The sequence below is a fragment of the Rhizopus microsporus genome, assembly GCF_002708625.1.
Source record: "Rhizopus microsporus ATCC 52813 unplaced genomic scaffold scaffold_6, whole genome shotgun sequence".
NCBI lineage: Eukaryota > Fungi > Mucoromycota > Mucoromycetes > Mucorales > Rhizopodaceae > Rhizopus > Rhizopus microsporus.
The window spans coordinates 124556-142792 of NW_019671921.1; the positions used below are offsets into that span (position 1 = coordinate 124556).

Here is an 18237-nt window from a genome sequence, read left to right on the forward strand (position 1 = left end):
GTTAGTGCCTTGGCTGGCTGTCTAGAGGGAAACCACGACAATGTTCTAGTTATCTTACTTGTATCCTTACCCAGCCACGTCATTGAATATCGTCAGATACATTAGCAGCTGCTGCCTTCCATTCTTCATCTTGAATCCTCTGTCGTTTCTTCTCAATAAGCTTCCTATGAGCCCTCAAGTTTCCTCAAGATATGCTGACTTTTGGCAGTTTTATTGAACGATTATCTGCTCCATTCCCTCTGAAATAGAGCAGCCTCAATACCGCTGCTTTCTCTAGGAAGCCAACTCTCTGGGTGAACGTTTACTTATTGACTCAATGATATCAGTTAATCTTTAACCTTGTTCGTCTTTTAATTCCTTTACACTTTTTGTTACCCTTGATCCCCAAAAGGGGAGTTTTTTTTGTCTCCATTACAGTCCTTTTGATTTCGTCTGTGCGGCTTTTATTATTGCGCTCAATGGTTATACTGTATACTTGCTTTTATGAGCTGCATTGAATATAGAATTGAATAGATGTAAGGAATAAATGTGTCTATTGCAATGAAAAGACTGATTACTAGCTGATCACAGTGATCTCAGAGTCTATCATACCGTGATTTTTATGTGCGCATAGAAAATTAGTCAAACTGTTATAGTCAAGTGTATATACGCCTCGGTCCTTTGCCTTACAAAAAAAAAAAGGTTCAAATTTCCATTTTTAGCGGACAAACAAATGATCTTCATGCATATTTTATTTTACTATGCTATCAGACTTTGGTTATTATATTAATGTTCCTGAAGAATAGAGAAAGGATAAAGAAGGATAGATAAGTTCAAGGATTGTGAGCCATTTGTCTGAATTAAACTGTAAAATAGGACAATTAAAGCTGTAGACGATACGGAAAGGTGAGAACAAGAAAGGGAGGGAGGAGGGTCCTTTATGTTATGAGATGATTTAGTATAAATAGTAAGGATGTTTTGAATGATTTTTTGACTTTCTTTATCGTCTGCTATTCTTTTTTCTTATACAATGGATATAAACTTTGAACATTCATCCAATGTAACGCTTGAAGCTATGAACCCCTTTAATGTAACTTATGATGACTTGAACGAACCTACACAATCTTATCTTAGGCTATCGACTTTTACCATTGCTTACCTTGGGATGTGTTTAAGCTGTACCATTTGGCAAGTAATGACAGCTGCAGAAATGGTTTGGAGAAAACGAAAATGGCTTCACTATCTTCTCTTTTTTGAAACATTAGCATGCTTCGTTACTATCTTATGCAGTGCCTTAAATCCTTTTACACCAGTCGACTGTATTACTGTAAGTTGAAGAACCGCGTCCTTGTATTTACTATTCTGATTATTTATTTTTTCATGACAGAGGTTTTGGATAGCTATTATAGTAGTTAATCTGGAAGGATGTGCCATTCAAACCATTTTGCTGTACAAGGCTTACATTTGTTATGATCGCTCTATTCTATTGCTCATCCTGGGCTCGCTTATCAATCTTGGCTATATCGCGCTCATCTTTTTTTACGCTACTTATGGAAAAGTACCCACTTACAAGGACATTATTGGCAATTGCGTTGTAAGTTACATCTTATTGTTCATGTTTTCTTTATTAACTTTTTTTTTTTTTTTTTTTTTTTTTTTTTTTTTTTTTTTTTTTTTTTTTACTTTAGCTGAATAATCGTACGTACCAGCCTAATCCTGTAGAAAATCTAAACTGAGTTTTTTGCTAGTTGAATGGCCAGCTTTGGTCAAGTTATTCTTGGACATAGCAAGCAATGGCTTTCTATCTCTCGCATTCTTGGCTGTTATATTTGGTCATTACCGAAAGTTTGGTAACAGCTTGTATAAATCATTAATCTCAAATGGTATTCTTTATTCGTAAGTGTCAAAATACGACTCATTACATTTGAAGCTTATTCGTGTTAGAGTTGGTGTTATCGTGTCAAACATCATTATTGGAATCTTAATAGCTACCAGAACCGCCGGTGGGCTTTCAGCAGATCTATACTGCTTTGACTGTAAGCTTAAATGCTAAATCATAATACAGCTAATCATTTTTTTAATAAAGGGATATTCACTAGTTACTTGCTAATCAGACAATTCAAAATAAAGCCAGAGGATGAAGGAACAACTCAAATAACGATCACAGATAAGCAAGACTCGGAATCAATCATTAGTTCTAATTCAAGTGTTTTGGTTGAAAACGCTCAATCCTCCGTGATTACTAAATTCAACAGTGGTTGTGATAAATATCGCATTTCACAAGTGTTGAAGTTTGAGAAAAGTAAATATGAATCTGGATCTCGATAAAGCAGTCACGGCAAATTTCTTTTTTACTGCATTTTTTGTTTTTTTTTTTTTTTTTTTTTTTTTTTTTACTCACACATATATATTTAATAACCCTAATAAAAGTAAGTTTATCTAATGTCTCTTTTAAATTACCTTTTCTTATTCATTAATGACACTTAATTCTATTAGTGGAAGCTGAAAAACGACCAAGAGAAGAAGACTCTGCTTCAACAGAGACAACACAACAGCTTCCTGCCGAAAAAAAACATGAGGCAGACCAAAAGCCAAAACAGGAGCAACGTAAACCACAGTATGAGTTAAAGTACTCTCTGGTAGGTCATCGTATGTCTGTATCTAGTGTCAAATTCTCTCCTGACGGCAAATGGTTAGCTAGTTGCTGTAAGTACATATGCAAGTTTCATAGAGTTATCTTAAACAGGATCACATTTTAGCTGCTGACAAAACTATTAAAATCTGGCATGCATTGGATGGAAAGTATGAGGCTACTCTAGAAGGACATACACAGGGTATCTCTGATGTTGCCTGGTCTTCCGATTCTCAAAATTTATGTTCAGCTTCTGATGATAGAACAATCCGTATATGGAGTCTTGCTACCGTAAGTAAAAAAAAAAAAAAGAAAAGAAAAGAAAAGAAAAGAAATGAAACCCCTCGATTATGAATTAACGCATATACATACTTATTATAGCGTGACACTGTCAAAGTTTTAAGGGGACATACAAACTATGTGTTTTGTGTCAATTACAATCCTCAATCTAACCTCATCGTTTCGGGCTCATTTGATGAAAGTATCAAGATTTGGGATGTTAAAAAAGGAAAATGTATGAAGACATTACCAGCCCATTCAGATCCTGTATCTGCAGTACACTTTAATAGAGACGGTACCATGATCGTCAGTTGCAGTCATGACGGTTTGATGTAAGTATGTTTGATAGTTTATTGCCAGAGTATTTATCATTATCTAGTCGTATCTGGGATACAGCGAGTGGTCAATGCTTAAAGACATTAGTAGATGATGATAATCCACCTGTGTAAGTTTGAACTATTTAAAGAAATCGACATGCAAAACAAAGAAGAAACTAAACAAAGGACAGATCTTTTGTTAAATTTTCACCCAATGGCAAATATATCCTTGCATCCACTTTAGATAGTACTTTGCGATTATGGAATTATCATACTGGGAAATGCTTAAAGACTTATCGAGGACATGAAAATACTAAATATTGTATATTTGCCAGTTTTAGTGTGACAGGCGGAAAGTGGATTGTGAGTGGAAGTGAAGATCACAATATATATATTTGGAATTTGCAAACAAAGGAAATTGTACAAAAACTCGAAGGACACTCGGATGTCGTACTTGGTATCGCATGCCATCCCACCATGAACATTATTGCCTCTGGCTCTATTGACCAGGACAAGTCAGTCAAGCTTTGGTTTGATAAGTCACAACCTACTGCATAAAGAGAAGAAGCCCCTTTTTATTTATTTTATATACAGAGTTCAGAAAAGAGGGGGTATATATATAATATCAACAAATAAAAACAAACAAAATTACTTCCTGTTGCTATTTGTTGGAGACCACCATTTGGAAAGAAAGCCGGTTCTTGTATTCTTTCGATCTATATATACATGATCATCCACGTCAACACTCTTGCGTGATAATCCTTCCATACTTCTTTTGGCTAACTGTGACAATCCATCGAGACTAGGTCTAAAATCAAGACTGGTCCTATGGTTACCTTCATCCATTGATTTACGCACACTATTGTCACTGCCACTCCACCAACTTTTTTTCCTAGGTGGTGTAATCTCAGGCCTTTGTTCCTCGTAAAATGACGGACGAGGTTCAGCCTCATCCGCATCTTCATCCTGTACATTGTTTGCTGCCATTGCATTCTTTAAGGCAGTTGTACGTAAACCATCAGAACTGCATCGTATCAGTGAAGGCACATTATCAAGACTGGGTCTGACGGTATCTAGTGAACTTCGGTTGCCCTCACCGTTGATTCCATAAGTTCGTCTCTCTAGTGACTGAAGGTAATTTTCGTCGTCATAGTGATTGACAACACCGTAACTGTACCAATCTCCTGCACGCTGCAGTTCCTCTGCTGTCGGTCTACTTGTGTTGATGCTGTGTCTTGGTGGTGGTAAAGTTGAGATGTCTGGTATATCCAATTTTTGCGATTCAAAAACAGAAGGCAAACTAGGTCTACGTAGCCTTTCTGCTCTTGACATGTATGCATTATCTATTGAATGACGTCCGGGTAATTCTGGTTTTCTATTATTGATCTTGTTGTTTGCCTCTTGTATCCCTTGCATCATGGCCTGCATGGCTCCAAAAGTTTCTAGTAATTTGACTATTTCCACGTGATTCTTGGCTGCTGCAACATCTATTGGTCTTGACCCATATTTGTCCTTTACATCAATTTTGGCACCGTTTCTTAGAAGCAAATCTACGATTTTCGTACAACCATTAGCACAAGCGACATGTAAAGCGGTTGAACCTGTAGCTCCAGCTACTGCTTGAGACTTATCAGCGCTGTGTTTCTTTGACCACCTAAGTATAAAGGTTAAATGTTTGCTGTGCGCTTTTTTTAGTTGTTTTTCATTACTTTTGTGCGTTGACATCAGCTCCTCTATCGATTAAATATTGGACAACAGCGACATGGTTATCACTGATACAAGCTAATTGGAGTGGCATATATCCATTCACAACGGAGTCAATAGGTGCTCCATGGTCAAGAGCAAACTTTACTAAGCCTGTGAATAGTATTTATAATCCAAAAAAGGGTCTCAGGTTGAGTAAAGTATGATAAAGTGGGTAATTCTATTGACATTTACCAACATTGCCATTCATGCAAGCACCATGTAAGCCTAATGAATAGTCCTTTTTATCTTTCTTTCCTTCATACATTTTATAAAAATTATAGAATACAAGAAGAAAAAAAAAGGGAGAAACAAAAATACAAAAATACATAAATATCATTCAAAAGGGGGGCTGAGCGGAGAGAAATAGCCAAGACGAGGTGAAATTGACCGAATAGGAAAATAGGAAATCATTTCTTAGACTCTATTATTCTTTTTTGTTTTTGTCTCTTTGTATGATTTTCATTACACTTTAAGCATTTGTTTATTAAGCATCACTTTTTTTTAAAAAAAAAAAACTTCATTTTAAATGGTTACACCACAAGATTAAAGGTATTAAAAAAGTCCGCCAAGGACATTACTGATAGTGCCAGAGACTCCACCACTTTCTTGCTTCTTTCCACCTCCACCTCCACCAAGACTCTGCAAGACACCCATGACAGCGCCTAGGTTACCACCTCCGCTACCACTGCTGCCCTTTTGTTGTGTCATTAAGAGTTGCATAGCAACCATAGCAGCAGTCTGGAGCATTTCAGCTTGGTTAGCTCCTCCTCCACCTTGACCTTGAGACTTGAAGAGCTTTTGAGCTTCACCCATAGCCATAGCGATCAACTCGCCACTTCCTCCACCGCCACTGCCACCGCCAGAGAACATCTTGAAGGCTTGCATAGCAGCGGCTGAGCCAAGGTCACGAGAAGAGTGCTCCTGGGCAGGTTGACCGTTATTTTCGTTATAAATTTGGTTATGAGCATTAGCAGCGTGATTTGCTGTGTCCTCGTCGAGTTCCTTTTTGGCATCATCGCGTCCAATCACGTTGTGAAGAGCTTGAGAAAAGACACCGTTTTCATCATCATCATCATCTGTGGGCCGAGAAGAAATGCGTTATTAAGATGAATAGAGCATACTTGTAATATTTTACCATCATCATATTGAGCGTGTTGCTTTGCCAAGCGAGAGACTTGGGAGACATCGGGCTTAGGATAGAAATCTTGGCCTCCTGATCACGGATAATGGTTACAATCTCTTTCACGTATATACTCTACATGAACAACTTACCTTGATAAGAATCAGCTTCACCGTATGCCATCTTTTTGTATGAAAATAGATTGAAGAGAAAAAGAAAAAGAAAAAAAAGGGCTAAAATAAGGTTTTTTACGCACTATTTTTCTATTTGGTTAAAGTGTTTCACAACTCTTATACCTTTCCAGTTCATGTCTCCGAACCATCTAGTCTTCAGCTGGCTGAGAATCAATGCTCAAGACACTTCCCACTAGGTGCTGCTTAATAGGATGAATTACACAAACATTTCATAATGGCATTTATTTATCATAGAGCATTTAAACATTTTAAAAAAAGACTCCTTGGGCTAACATAGTGTCCCCAACTCTATACAAGAAAATATCCATCTAACGAGCAATTTGGTATTTTACATTCACTTTTATAAGCTTCAAAAAGATAGTTGCTACTGAACGCGGTGATAACATTTGGCAAAAAAAAAAAAACAAGTCTCTTGTAATACAAATAAAGCATGCATATATAAATTCAAGAAAGATGGATAGTGTTTTCATATCAAATTGTTGCAAAGCTGACCTACTATGAATCACTCTGCAGATTATACTTTCAATGGTTTTACAAACTACAACTATTCTTTATAAGGGAAAAATGAAAGTTGCATAAACACCAGTCAAGCTTATAAAGGAATTTTTTTTATTATACTTTCATTTCACACAATGATTAAGAGCGTCTTGACATATATTACGCTTATTCATGTTACTTTTATTTCTTTTTCTACCAAAACGAGCTGATCTTGGAAATTTAAATACACAAACTTGATACTTTCACCCAGCCCCTGGTAGCTACTGTGACGAAAATGGTAACTTGGTCATACAAGAAACTTTCTGACAAGCTACCTTTAGTCGACATAACAAAAAAGTGACAGCTCGAGTTCACAAAAGCAGCCTGAAATAAGATGGTGCAGGCGTTATCTGTGGGTGATACGGATGCTACAGAACCATGCACACCTAGTATGAAATGACACATTGTTCAAAGGAGATGCGACGAAGCCCAAGGGAGACGCATCGGTATGTCGACGACAAAGATTTAACAAAGTGGCTAAGGATTGGGGTTTTTTGTTGATTAAGCCAGGACAAATCAATGAGCCAAATTTTGGCGGAGGAAGAGTATCAAGAAAGATAAAATCGCCACTTTAGCCTCTATCATTAAACATGGTCGCTTAAGATATTCGAATTCGCCCCAATCCCACCGACACACAGCTGCCCATATTAGATTGAAATACCTGACCAAGCTGCTGTGAAAGGCAACCTTATCTTGGATTGGTTGACGTCGCAGGGAGCCAGAGCTGTGATTAAGATACCCAAATTTGGTTTGAATGCTTTTTTTTTGTGTTTTATCCCTTTTTTTCTATATAGTAATTTATACATGTCTCTTATATATGGTCTAGTTGCTAGAGGCTCAGTCATACTTTCTGAGCACATGAACAGCAGTGGAAACTTTGCTACTGGTTAGAAATAAGTATAAACCAGTCTTTTTGATTAACTCATACTCTTAAATTTAGTCACTCAAGCTATTCTTGAAAAGATTCCACCCAACAACTCAAAGCTTACTTATGTCTATGACAGGTAATCTTATATATAAAGCACGATAGGGCGACTGTCTTATATAGATAATAGATACTTGTTTCATTATATTTGTGAAGACGGCATTACTTACATGTGTATGGCAGACGATTCCTTTGGCCGTCGTATTCCTTTTATATTCCTGCAAGACTTGAAGGAAAAGTTTTTATCAACCTATGGTAAGAATAGGGCGCTTGAGGCTCCTCCTTATGGTTTAAATGAGTTTTCTCGTGTTATCGAAAAGCAAATGGTAAAAAAAAAAGTTTGAAGAGAGGGAGGTGTCATACGTGTATACTCATTAACCTCAGGAATACTATTCAAGTAACCCAAGTGCAGATCGATTGAAGCAAGTTCATGGAGAAATTGAACAAGTAAAAGATGTCATGGTTCATAATATTGAAAGAGTATTGGAAAGAGGTGAGCGTATTGAGTTATTGGTCGACAAGACAGATAATTTGAATCAGCAAGCATTTGCTTTCAAGAAAAGAAGCACTCAGCTCAAGGTATACATAAAAAGAAACTTTGTGACCATTGACGTAAACACTATATTTAGCGTGCAATGTGGTGGAAGAATACAAAGATTGTCATGTTGATTATTGTTGTCTGCTTTGTAAGTACAAGAAACGCTTATAGAATGCTTGTCACTCATTGATTTATAACAGCTGATTGCTTACTTCACTGCAACATCCATTTGCGGATTCCCGAGTAAGGAATTGTTATTAAATGATAAATACAATATTCAATCTCTCTTTTTTTTAGCCTTTCAATCGTGCAGAGCTTCTCCATCAACTCCTCCTCCTCCTTCTGCTTAATATAAATTCATGAAATAAACTTTAAATATCCTTTAATTCTTTCAAATTCTAAATTACAAAAAGAGTGGGTGTACATATGTATATAGTTGTGTGTGTGGGTAGGTGGGGTGGATGTATTATAATATTTATATATATATAGTCTATCATTATGAAGGTGGAGGGGTTCTTGATTGTGCTTCCTTTGCTGCCGCTTCCGCTGCTTCTTCAGTTGCTTTTGCCTTCAATTCTTGTGCTTTTTCTAGTTCAAATCTCTCTTTTGCTCGAACTACCTTGGATTGAAGATAAAACGAACCTCCCTTTGTTGGATCATTGACATTGAACAAATGTTCATAATTCTAGTATTCATCATTAGTCCAAGCTTCTTTTTTTCTTTCTCTTATTTTCTTCTTGTGTCATTACCTTTGTAAGCTTCGAAATATCAGCTTCTTTTGTCACATTTAAAATTTGACATGCTTCTTCCATTGACATACCCGTTTTACGAGTTAAAGCATCAAGAACTGCTTCCTTTGTGCCTGTTCTTGCACCACCTGCTGCACCAGCACCATGTTTAGCATCTAAAGTGTGTGTTAATAAAAGAATATGTATATATTCATAATACTTTACTCGCAGCAGCTTGTTTGTATGCAGCAATAAATGCTCTTGTTACTACGGATCCTAATGAAACAACAATTTGTGCAATAATACGAGCAGACTATTATGAACCATGAGAAAGAGAGCTAGTTGACTCATTTTATTCAGTCTTACCATTCTTTATAAATATGTCAAGAGAGGAAGAAAAAAACAAAGGAAAATTTTAGTGGCAAGGCCCGCCTTGCTTTAAATTTTTTAATAGGGAAAAAGTCACTTCCTGTAGGTTTGTGTTTTTTTTTTTTTTTTTTTTTTTCCTTGAATAAGCGTTGCATGAGAGAAAAGGGAGGATGTAATATTTGTTGAATATAAAGTATGAAGTCGTAAAGGTCAATGGATCAAAAGAGTAATGTGTTTACTAGGTAAATGTCCTATTGGCTTATATATGGTTACTGATGCGTAAGAGCTTTACTTTTCTACACATTGTGGGGTTTTTCATTTAATGCCAAAGTGTTACTCTTGCAGTTATACCTCAGTGAGGCTTCTAGACCATTTATATAAGTAAGCCTCTAAACTGATAAATGTTATGTATACGATGTATCTAGTGTGTAAATACCACAGAGGGATCAATGAAATAGATAAAATAGATATTTCCTCTTGTCTAGTGAGAAAGCTGAGGCTCAAAAGTAGAGAGCAAAGGTGAAGAAATTCACTCAAGAGTCCAAAGTACATACAATCCTAAAGAATATCAAGCTTTTAAAAGAAGCAGACCTTGTCCTTTTCACACTTTAAGCAAAAAATTGCCCAAGATTAGTATGTTGAAATGAGCAAGAGTAGTAGTCATAGACACTTGTTACAGTTGATGTACAGAGGGGAGGAGAAAGAAAAGAAGCTTGCCCAAGAGAATTGATCCTGGCTGGTATTATAGGAATCAAGGACATAATTAAAAGAAATACGTCAATTCAAGAAATAATCGATTAATGAATAAGATTGGTTTAATAGCACTTCTAATCAACGTTGATCTCTGTAGAATGGATCTCTCCCTCTCCTCTTCTCTCTAAATGAAATTTACAAGTCAAAAGTTCGATGTACCATGATTACAATTTATTTTTAAAGCAGCCCTTCTGATTTCAAGTCAAGGACAAAACCGGACAAAGATTGATTCACAGTGGACAAATAATCTGTGATAGATATAATTGATGAATGGTTGGCTATAGTTCCGTGAATGGCCATATCAAAATCTATTTTGTCTATCCTCTCATAAAAGTCTCCGCCAAGAGGTAGCTGCAAAATCTTTTGCCTTAATTGATTTTGAAATACTGATTGATTGCCTTGGAATCGATTTACTCTTTGTAATTGTTTATCCCATTGGACGTCGATCTGTATGAGCCTCTTTAGATAGTTTGTATAAGTCAGAACAGTGTCTGATTTAAACAAGTAGTCATAATAGTCTTGCATAATTCTAAACCACTGGTCTCTAAATTCATCTACTTGTAGCAATTGACTCACGAGTGGTCTACGAGCAATATTGTTCAATAGACCAAACTGATCTATTCTTTTAAATGAATTATCTGCATCCTTTTGTTCATTTGCAGGAACCAGAGTGTTTCCAAAGGTTTGATCTAAATCAGAAGGCAGCCATATAAACCTCCCATTCTGTCCAGGATCTTGGTATAGCAAATAATTATGTGCCGCGCCCAAGTAGCCATCATTGTGCCCTAATATTATTTCAAGAGCAAGGCTATACACAAATAAGTATTAATTCCTCTCTTATGATAAACTCACTTTTTCAGAAAAGTAGGTACATCCAGTCTCTTGTTCCATTCGACTGCAAGTTCTTCTTTTGTGCCCGCAAACATCTTGGTGCTTTCAATAAATTGAATAAACGAAACAAGAGGCGCCATCGTATGATCTTTTGACACCGACTTGGAGGGGTATTCCTGAATCTTATACACTGACTGATTTACCCGTGGCTCGATGTAATCTTTTACAGTAGGACCTAAATAACCTAGGTTGGCGCCTAAACGAAGCCTACCAACAGCCATAGGATTTTCTTGCATACTTCCTTGGAACAAGGTTCCTCGCTTATAGCCTGGCTGATCATTTCCAAACACTCTCTTGCTAAATGGTTTCTTGTATTTGTCTACTAGCATATAAAGTCCCTGTGGCTCTTGGTTTATGAATAGTCTACAAAAAGAAAGAAATTAGTTTTACATAAATAATAACAACAATGGTTGCTTTACCGAACATAAGAAGCTCTTGCTGTTGGCACCTGAGACGCAGACAGGATATCATAGTATAGCTTTTCACGAATGTAACTTGGATCAGTAGCACATGAACGAAGCTTAAATTTCTTGTATCCGCCCAGAGTCCTTTTGTTGGAATCTCTAATAGCAAAGCCATAAGAAAGTTTGTTGAACAACCTTGATGTTTGGCCGCTTAAGGAAAACTTTATTTTGTCGAAAAAATCAATATTATCGACGCTATCAAACATACATAAGCTTAACTCTACCTTGGTCTTTTCTTTTTACCTAATATGCGAAAGATTGGCAGTGATCGATACATCTTCTAGAACGTCATCATGCAACTTCTGTAACTCGTCTGTGTCTGCCTGGACATGCAGAGTAGGTATTTCATTGATCGGATGAACTTGATCTGGATTCCCAGGGTGATTATAAACATTAGTTGACGTTTCTGTAAACTGGATAAGGGGTAATCGTTGCTGACGACCAGTCTGAACAATAGGCTGACGACCGTAAAAATCAAACATCGGCAAATAATCAACCGTTCTAGAAAAGGGCTCTCGTTCTATCTCCATGCCTTTTTCGTCCAATATGACGTATTGATACTGCAAAGTATCAGGACTTGATACCTGGCCTGCATGTATTAACGGATCCTGAGTATTTTTGTTGTCAAGAGGGTATAGTTTGTTATTGATGCTCACTGCCATTCCATTTTGATCAAACTGATGATCTAAAGCATGAATGACGTGAAATTCCAGGGTGCCGTTTGTAGGTAGAGCAGTGACTAAGGAGCAGTAAGCTGCTAGTAGGATAACTAGATACAAAAGTATATCCATGATATAAAGTAAAAGTATAAAAACTGTTTAACTGATGAATAAAGCGAGAGAATGGAATGCGTAGCAGTAAGCCATTTTATTGCATATAGTTGTAAATCTAACAAGTCTAGGGGGAATTTCTACATATTATTATTACATGATTAGTGCATATGATCATAATTATCATGATGGCTACGAATTGTTGTAATTGGTATATCAGAAGAGATTGAAGGATTATAAGCTGTCGCAGGAGACCTTAAGCGAGAGCTTTTCTGCTGACTACTGCCGCTTTTCTTTTGTCCATTAGAGTAACTGTTCATAATCATACCACAATGTTCACAGAATGATTTATCAGAGAGATAGGTGTGATCAATTCGAAGTGCTTCGACCAACAGTGTTGATTCAATCACTTGGAAATAAACGGTGAATGTCTAAATATATATCATTAGATTTATCGTCAATTCCTCCTTTATCAAAACTTACGTCAGAGCGGTTACCAAGAAATTCTGTGACTTTGAGGATGTTCATCACCAAGTTGACAATAAATGTAAGTGTTAAGCAGACAAGTGATTTACGAGCAATATATTCAATCACTTTGTTTCTATGACTGATCACAGTCTGTGCTCGTCTGATGTGGACATAAAGTCTAATTTATAAAGTAAGTAAATGTGTATTAGCCATGCCTCCATGTTTACCTTCTGACAAACATGCCACTTAAAAATAAATTGGCCAATGCATCCGAGACAAAGTTGAGAATGAGGACACCTTGACCCCTTTAAATTGTTTTGTATAAATTTTTTTTCTTCTCTTTCTTTCATTTAAAGAACTTACCATGCAGCAAGACAATTAGCACCTGATTCAACCTGTTGAACCATAAGCTCTCGTTGAAGAGAGTAAAATGCCAATTCATAGGGCCAGTCTGCAAATCGGAGAGCAATCAAGAAAAAGCCAACCCACTTGATCCAGATCGAGTCCTTTTCTGCTTCGAGAATAAGTAATCGCTTAAACATGGTCAAGTAAACAAGAACATAATCTATGTAGCTCATTATTAGATAGGATGTAATTAAGAACTTTTAAAACTTGTACCTAAATGCCATAGCCTGTATTTAAAAAGAAAGAGATGAATACAAATATATACACAAAGCAAGCTTTTGCTTACGATACAAGGAGTGGCCAAAATGCACAAGTTGTGATTTCAAACACAGGCACAAGCCCATAAATAAATCGATGAATAAAGAGTACGACAACCTGAGCTATATTGATCAAATGACTATATATACAAAAAAAGTTATTATTATTTTTTAAGGGTCCAATAGCTGAGTCTTACATAAACCCTTTTGTGCGTCTATATTGTCTATAAGCTACTGAGAAGTTTCGAACAGAAACAACGACAGCTATCCACATCCCGACCATGCTTATACGATCCAAGATACGGATCGCAAATTGTGACAATTGAATCATTCTTGATTGTGCTGCTAGTTTAGTGCTATATTGTCAGGTAATCCAAGATATTATTGCTACTTTCTCTCTCTCTTAATTGATTGACTCTTTTTAAAAGATAGGATGAATGCTTAGCAGCTAATTAATTAAAAAAAGGAAAGAAAAAAAAAAGGTCCAAAAAAGGTCCCATTTGTTGCGTGGGTTTGAAGTCAGCAGTGGAATGAAGTGGAGAGACAATCACTTTTCCCGAATTATAATTAACTGGGACCGTTCCCAACCTTTCCCGATCCTTTCAACACTTTTTACAATAAACTCACGAAATCATGTTTATTAAACCTTTACCGCTCTTCACTTTATGCTTGCTCTTGATTAAATGAATACGATAAGGATCATCCATTGTATACACACTTGACGTTACGGCTTTAGGAACACAGTGCTTGTCAGTTCCGTTGGCTCTCCATGGTTACGACAATAGATAGCCCTCTTGTGGCACCTCGCGGGAATATCTGAAGTGATCTTCTCTGTAAAAAGAATGAAGGTCATTAAAAATGGTGTCATAAAGACTTAATTTTTTATTTTACTTCATCTCTATTTACTCTGCCATCTTTTTATAGGTACTGTTTGACACAGTAGCTTTTAGTCTGTGTTATATTTTCGGAATAGAAAGAGATTTATTCTCCCTCCCTCCTCCACTCGTGAGTCTGTTACATATTTCAGCGCAAGTGCCAACGATGATAACGTGGCTATTTCTATAAAAAATCATGTTATTTTTTTGTGTGTGCAATGATAGACCATGAAGCAACATCTTGTATATTTTATGAATTTTACCACGCAATTTGTATATTTAAACAGTGATAGTCCAGTGCTCGGGATATACTTACAGTTATTTAAAATTAGTGACAGTGCAACCTTTAAAAAGGCAAAATTTTCGCGTGGATGTATAATCTGTGACCACGAACAAAAATTTCACTGTATACTTCTCTTTAACCTCATGGGACAACATGAACTATTATACGCACATGATTTCAAAAAGGATTCATTTAAAATGATAGAGCTTGCTACTCCTGAACTTGTGGAAGTGTTTGAATCAGGAAACAGGTAAATATAGATTAGAACTATGGATTTATTAAATAAAACAAGTTAGCGTGGTCATAAAAGGACTGGAAGAAGACGATGCTGTTTTGTGTACAGAATCAAAGACATTTGCAGTTCGACAGATAAATACTTCCAATTCACTTCTTCTCGTCAATCAAGCAAATGACGAACTGTTTGTAAAAGACAACCTCTCCAATACAATAGAACTACAACCTTGTCTTGCCAAATTAGGCAGAATTGACGAGTTGCTAAGCAAGATCTGTTATGAAGGAGAAACTAAAGAAGCAGAAATTGTGAGATCAGGGCCACTGTATACCCTGGAAGATCTAGCATCCATTGTTCAAGCCAGCCCTGTGGAACTAAGGCGAGGATTAGAGGAAAGAGGGGTCTTTGAGTATAATGGCTACTGTCGAATATTTGAAAAGACATGGTTATCTCATTTGTTTGATGCACTTTTAACTAATGCGATATTTCACGGCCTGGATTTAAATCAGATGACAATGGAACAAGCCAAACAATGTATTTTGGAAGAAAAAGAGGCAATTGATGAAGACGTGAATATCCCTGATGAAATTATAAAGGCTGCATTGAATCTATTTGCCAACGAGATTGATGGTAGATTAAAGTTTGATGATGCCAAAGTGTGTCGTTTCCTGGGAGAATGGTTGCTATGTAACCCAAGAGTAAGATTGAAAAAAAAAAAAGGATGTAGAAAAGAGAACTCAAGAGCATGTTAGGATAAAAGATGGCTATTAGATGAGTTTTTACTAATGTGGAAAACATTGGGTCATAACCTCTTTGAACCAAAACTGGAGTACCTTTATGGATTGTTCATCATGTATGAAAATGTAAAGATGCAGCAAATAGAACGATATATTCAATACTTTCCAATTTCAGAATTGTCAACTGACCCAGCTAAAAGATTCTCTGCATTATTTGCAGCTAAGCCGCTATGGACCACAGAAGATATTGAACCATTCTTAAATGATTTGGCTCCAACTAAAAAGGAAAGGGAAGCTTTATTACTTAAATATACTAGAACACATCGTACAAAAGACACTGTGTTATATGCGAGTAGAATAAAATAAATAAAACGAATGGGGGAGCATACAGAAAGGGAATGATTAATGGGCATAATGCTTGAAATATCTTGCAGCGATCATAGGTACATCTTGATACTCTTTTCGGTATTCCCAAGTTATATCATATCTAGCCATTTTAGAACACACCTGTTCTAAAGTAACGAGCCAGTTATCCTTTTGATATGTGATTCGATGCCAATCCTCATTAGGCAATAAGGGTAATTTGAAGTTCTTGAGGACACTAGCCATTTCAAGGATAAGGATTCTGCCAAATTTATCATGAGTGAAAATTTGCTGACGAACTTCACTAGGAGCACCTAATGCCTCTTGAGCGACTAAGATCAAGCCAAACAAGATCGCATGAGACGGTCCGTGCACCGAAAGATCCTGGGCGAACTGACGAAGTAAGAGATGAAGCGAGGTAGCCACTTCGGATGCTCTACTGAACTGATCACTGACCCTATAGTGATCCAGGGAATGTGCAATCACGGCTGCTCTTTTAGTCAACGACTTCAACTGAGTGGCCCAACCATCATGGTCCAGTACCTCCTTCTTCCCAAAATAGTAGCTATGGATGATATCCGCAATTTGAGGATAATCAGAGATAGCCGAGGACAATATTTGACAAAGGGTTGCGTTTGAAAGCTGGTTTAACCAATTTTGAACGACATTTTCATTGAGTAAATTTCTCTTGACCAACGACTTCTTTTCTTCATCAATGATATCTTCGTGCTTTACAATAAGAGTAGATGCTGATAAAAAGTTACAGCTTGTTTCGTTGTTATTGGTATTTGTTACTATATCGATGGTATTGTTAACAGTCGTAGTTCCAAACCCAATAAGAGATAAAATATAAGATAGAATATTGATATTTGCCATGAACTATTGATAATATAATGCTTTTTTTTTGGTAACTTTTCTCTTTTTTTCTATTTTTTTTGTTTTTTGTTTTGCTTGATATTGATTTTTTATAATATAAAAAGTATGTATTTTATATGAATATATTTATACTGTTTTTCTTATTTAATTATTGCTCTTGTTGTTGTTGTTAGTTTGAATGTGTAAACATGAAATAAATCAAAAACCCTAATAATTGAATCCGTAGAAAAGCAAATAGACATAATGTTATTGTTTCTAACGGTTATCTTGTTGTTATTGTCTTTTTTGATTGATAAAAAAAACTGTTTAGGCTTCTTCTTCCTTTTGTTTGCTTCCTATTATCTTGTATTGAATCCTTTGTTTAAAGAAGAAAGAAAAAAGAAGATCGACTAAAGACGATGAATAATGGTGATTGCTGGTTATTTAATTAATTAAAGAAGAGAGAGAAAAGTAAAGAAAAAAAGAGAAAAAAAAAAGAGGGAAATGTCCTGTGGCGTGCTTTATATCATAAAATGTGCTTGTGATCAAATTCATTCATGTCCTCATAGGGACACACCTCTATTTCTCCCCTTTATAAACATTTTCCGAGATCATCCGAATTTAGTGCTAGTTTATTGTCTTTTTTAACTCTGTTACTCAATACAAATTGTCTGTATTCCTTCAACTATATTTCATTCTTTAGCTCTCTCTTGAAATTCATGCAATTGTTGATTAACTATATATAAATTCGATTTCCGCCTTTTCTTGGATGCATTATGCAAAACAGTTCTTGACTATTACCGCTTACATCCCCTTTCTCCCCCTTTTATGTGCGTTTGTCTAGACTGATCTTTCAGTCTTTTTACTCCCTTGGTAATAGATTATACATGTATATTTTTCGCTTTGTAATTGATTACACTATCGGTTAAAAATTTATCTGAATGCTCTTTTGCAGTGTATTCCCAGCTATATTTTTGAATAAACCCACTCCTGAATATCCCTCCGACAGTTTTTTCATCTTCTGCAAGCTAATATTTTGCATAAAGAGAATTGGTGTAATTTGAGGGTGAAAGATTCAAAGAATATACCCTGCTCATTTACTGTTGTCTTAAATAACAACTTGTTATTCTCTTGTTGAACTATGACTCTATTTAGTTCCTACATACTGTTCACATGACAAGGGCAACGACATGTGTCATACATGTTATCATCAATATATACTTTTTGTTCTTGACTTCTACCATAAATCGTAGTAACAAACGTTGTTTCATTCCCTGTTGCTTAGTATACAACGATCTATGCTCTCTAAATCACAGGAGAAAAATCTTGTGTGTACTGCATCTAAGCAACACTTTATCTTGTTCTATTTATTTCTAATGAAATCCATGTGGGACAAGTTAGATGCCGACCAAATAGGAAATAACGTGCCCAAGCTGTCGTTCAGCAGTTGCCTTGTGACAAAAGGACACAGAAAATTACTGTGGTTATCAAACATTTGATATGAATAGTAATACTTTTTT

The 18237-nt window shown here is 36.1% G+C and overlaps 10 protein-coding genes across 10 annotated transcripts; 4 read left to right on the forward strand and 6 right to left on the reverse strand.

Annotated features, from left to right (window-relative positions):
- The first annotated feature begins 724 nt into the window (after positions 1-724).
- Positions 725-2362, forward strand: RHIMIDRAFT_279123 (uncharacterized protein). The gene is made up of 6 exons (XM_023612817.1): positions 725-1306; positions 1367-1573; positions 1668-1677; positions 1728-1875; positions 1924-2015; positions 2066-2362. The coding sequence occupies exons 1-6, from the start codon at positions 1010-1012 to the stop codon at positions 2305-2307; spliced, it is 996 nt and encodes a 331-aa protein (XP_023467058.1). The 5' UTR covers positions 725-1009; the 3' UTR covers positions 2308-2362.
- Positions 2363-2386: 24 nt separating this feature from the next.
- RHIMIDRAFT_119019 (uncharacterized protein) lies at positions 2387-3810 on the forward strand. Its single transcript, XM_023605378.1, has 6 exons — positions 2387-2408; positions 2476-2685; positions 2739-2902; positions 2993-3222; positions 3270-3335; positions 3399-3810. Coding segments are annotated over exons 1-6 (1038 nt in total). The 5' UTR covers positions 2387-2407; the 3' UTR covers positions 3766-3810.
- Positions 3811-3855: 45 nt separating this feature from the next.
- RHIMIDRAFT_236425 (ankyrin) lies at positions 3856-5218 on the reverse strand (the record flags this gene model as incomplete). Its single annotated transcript, XM_023608549.1, has 3 exons — positions 3856-4861; positions 4917-5064; positions 5146-5218. The coding sequence occupies 3 exons, from the start codon at positions 5216-5218 to the stop codon at positions 3856-3858; spliced, it is 1227 nt and encodes a 408-aa protein (XP_023467060.1).
- A 41-nt stretch (positions 5219-5259) lies between these two features.
- On the reverse strand, positions 5260-6303 carry RHIMIDRAFT_119037 (uncharacterized protein). The gene is made up of 3 exons (XM_023605379.1): positions 6226-6303; positions 6089-6166; positions 5260-6029 (listed from the first exon to the last, which is right to left on the reverse strand). Exons 1-3 carry the CDS (start codon positions 6254-6256, stop codon positions 5506-5508), a joined length of 633 nt encoding a protein of 210 aa, XP_023467061.1. The 5' UTR covers positions 6257-6303; the 3' UTR covers positions 5260-5505.
- A 1305-nt stretch (positions 6304-7608) lies between these two features.
- Positions 7609-8617, forward strand: RHIMIDRAFT_236427 (synaptobrevin domain-containing protein; the record flags this gene model as incomplete). Its single annotated transcript, XM_023608550.1, has 7 exons — positions 7609-7690; positions 7745-7808; positions 7860-8055; positions 8114-8308; positions 8359-8415; positions 8468-8510; positions 8565-8617. The coding sequence occupies 7 exons, from the start codon at positions 7609-7611 to the stop codon at positions 8615-8617; spliced, it is 690 nt and encodes a 229-aa protein (XP_023467062.1).
- A 146-nt stretch (positions 8618-8763) lies between these two features.
- Positions 8764-9364, reverse strand: RHIMIDRAFT_250569 (protein transporter; the record flags this gene model as incomplete). Its single annotated transcript, XM_023610733.1, has 4 exons — positions 8764-8952; positions 9017-9171; positions 9221-9308; positions 9362-9364. The coding sequence occupies 4 exons, from the start codon at positions 9362-9364 to the stop codon at positions 8764-8766; spliced, it is 435 nt and encodes a 144-aa protein (XP_023467063.1).
- A 740-nt stretch (positions 9365-10104) lies between these two features.
- Positions 10105-11844, reverse strand: RHIMIDRAFT_119078 (spore coat protein coth). The gene is made up of 3 exons (XM_023605380.1): positions 11428-11844; positions 10970-11371; positions 10105-10925 (listed from the first exon to the last, which is right to left on the reverse strand). Exons 1-3 carry the CDS (start codon positions 11676-11678, stop codon positions 10295-10297), a joined length of 1284 nt encoding a protein of 427 aa, XP_023467064.1. The 5' UTR covers positions 11679-11844; the 3' UTR covers positions 10105-10294.
- Positions 11845-12336: 492 nt separating this feature from the next.
- RHIMIDRAFT_119095 (uncharacterized protein) lies at positions 12337-13508 on the reverse strand. Its single transcript, XM_023605381.1, has 4 exons — positions 13074-13508; positions 12938-13015; positions 12726-12888; positions 12337-12673 (listed from the first exon to the last, which is right to left on the reverse strand). Exons 1-4 carry the CDS (start codon positions 13286-13288, stop codon positions 12404-12406), a joined length of 726 nt encoding a protein of 241 aa, XP_023467065.1. The 5' UTR covers positions 13289-13508; the 3' UTR covers positions 12337-12403.
- Positions 13509-14699: 1191 nt separating this feature from the next.
- RHIMIDRAFT_119106 (uncharacterized protein) lies at positions 14700-15883 on the forward strand. Its single transcript, XM_023605382.1, has 3 exons — positions 14700-14780; positions 14827-15460; positions 15515-15883. The coding sequence occupies exons 1-3, from the start codon at positions 14728-14730 to the stop codon at positions 15863-15865; spliced, it is 1038 nt and encodes a 345-aa protein (XP_023467066.1). The 5' UTR covers positions 14700-14727; the 3' UTR covers positions 15866-15883.
- An 18-nt stretch (positions 15884-15901) lies between these two features.
- Positions 15902-16738, reverse strand: RHIMIDRAFT_250573 (uncharacterized protein; the record flags this gene model as incomplete). The annotated part of the gene is made up of 1 exon (XM_023610734.1): positions 15902-16738. One exon carries the CDS (start codon positions 16736-16738, stop codon positions 15902-15904), a length of 837 nt encoding a protein of 278 aa, XP_023467067.1.
- Between the last annotated feature and the right edge of the window lie 1499 nt (positions 16739-18237).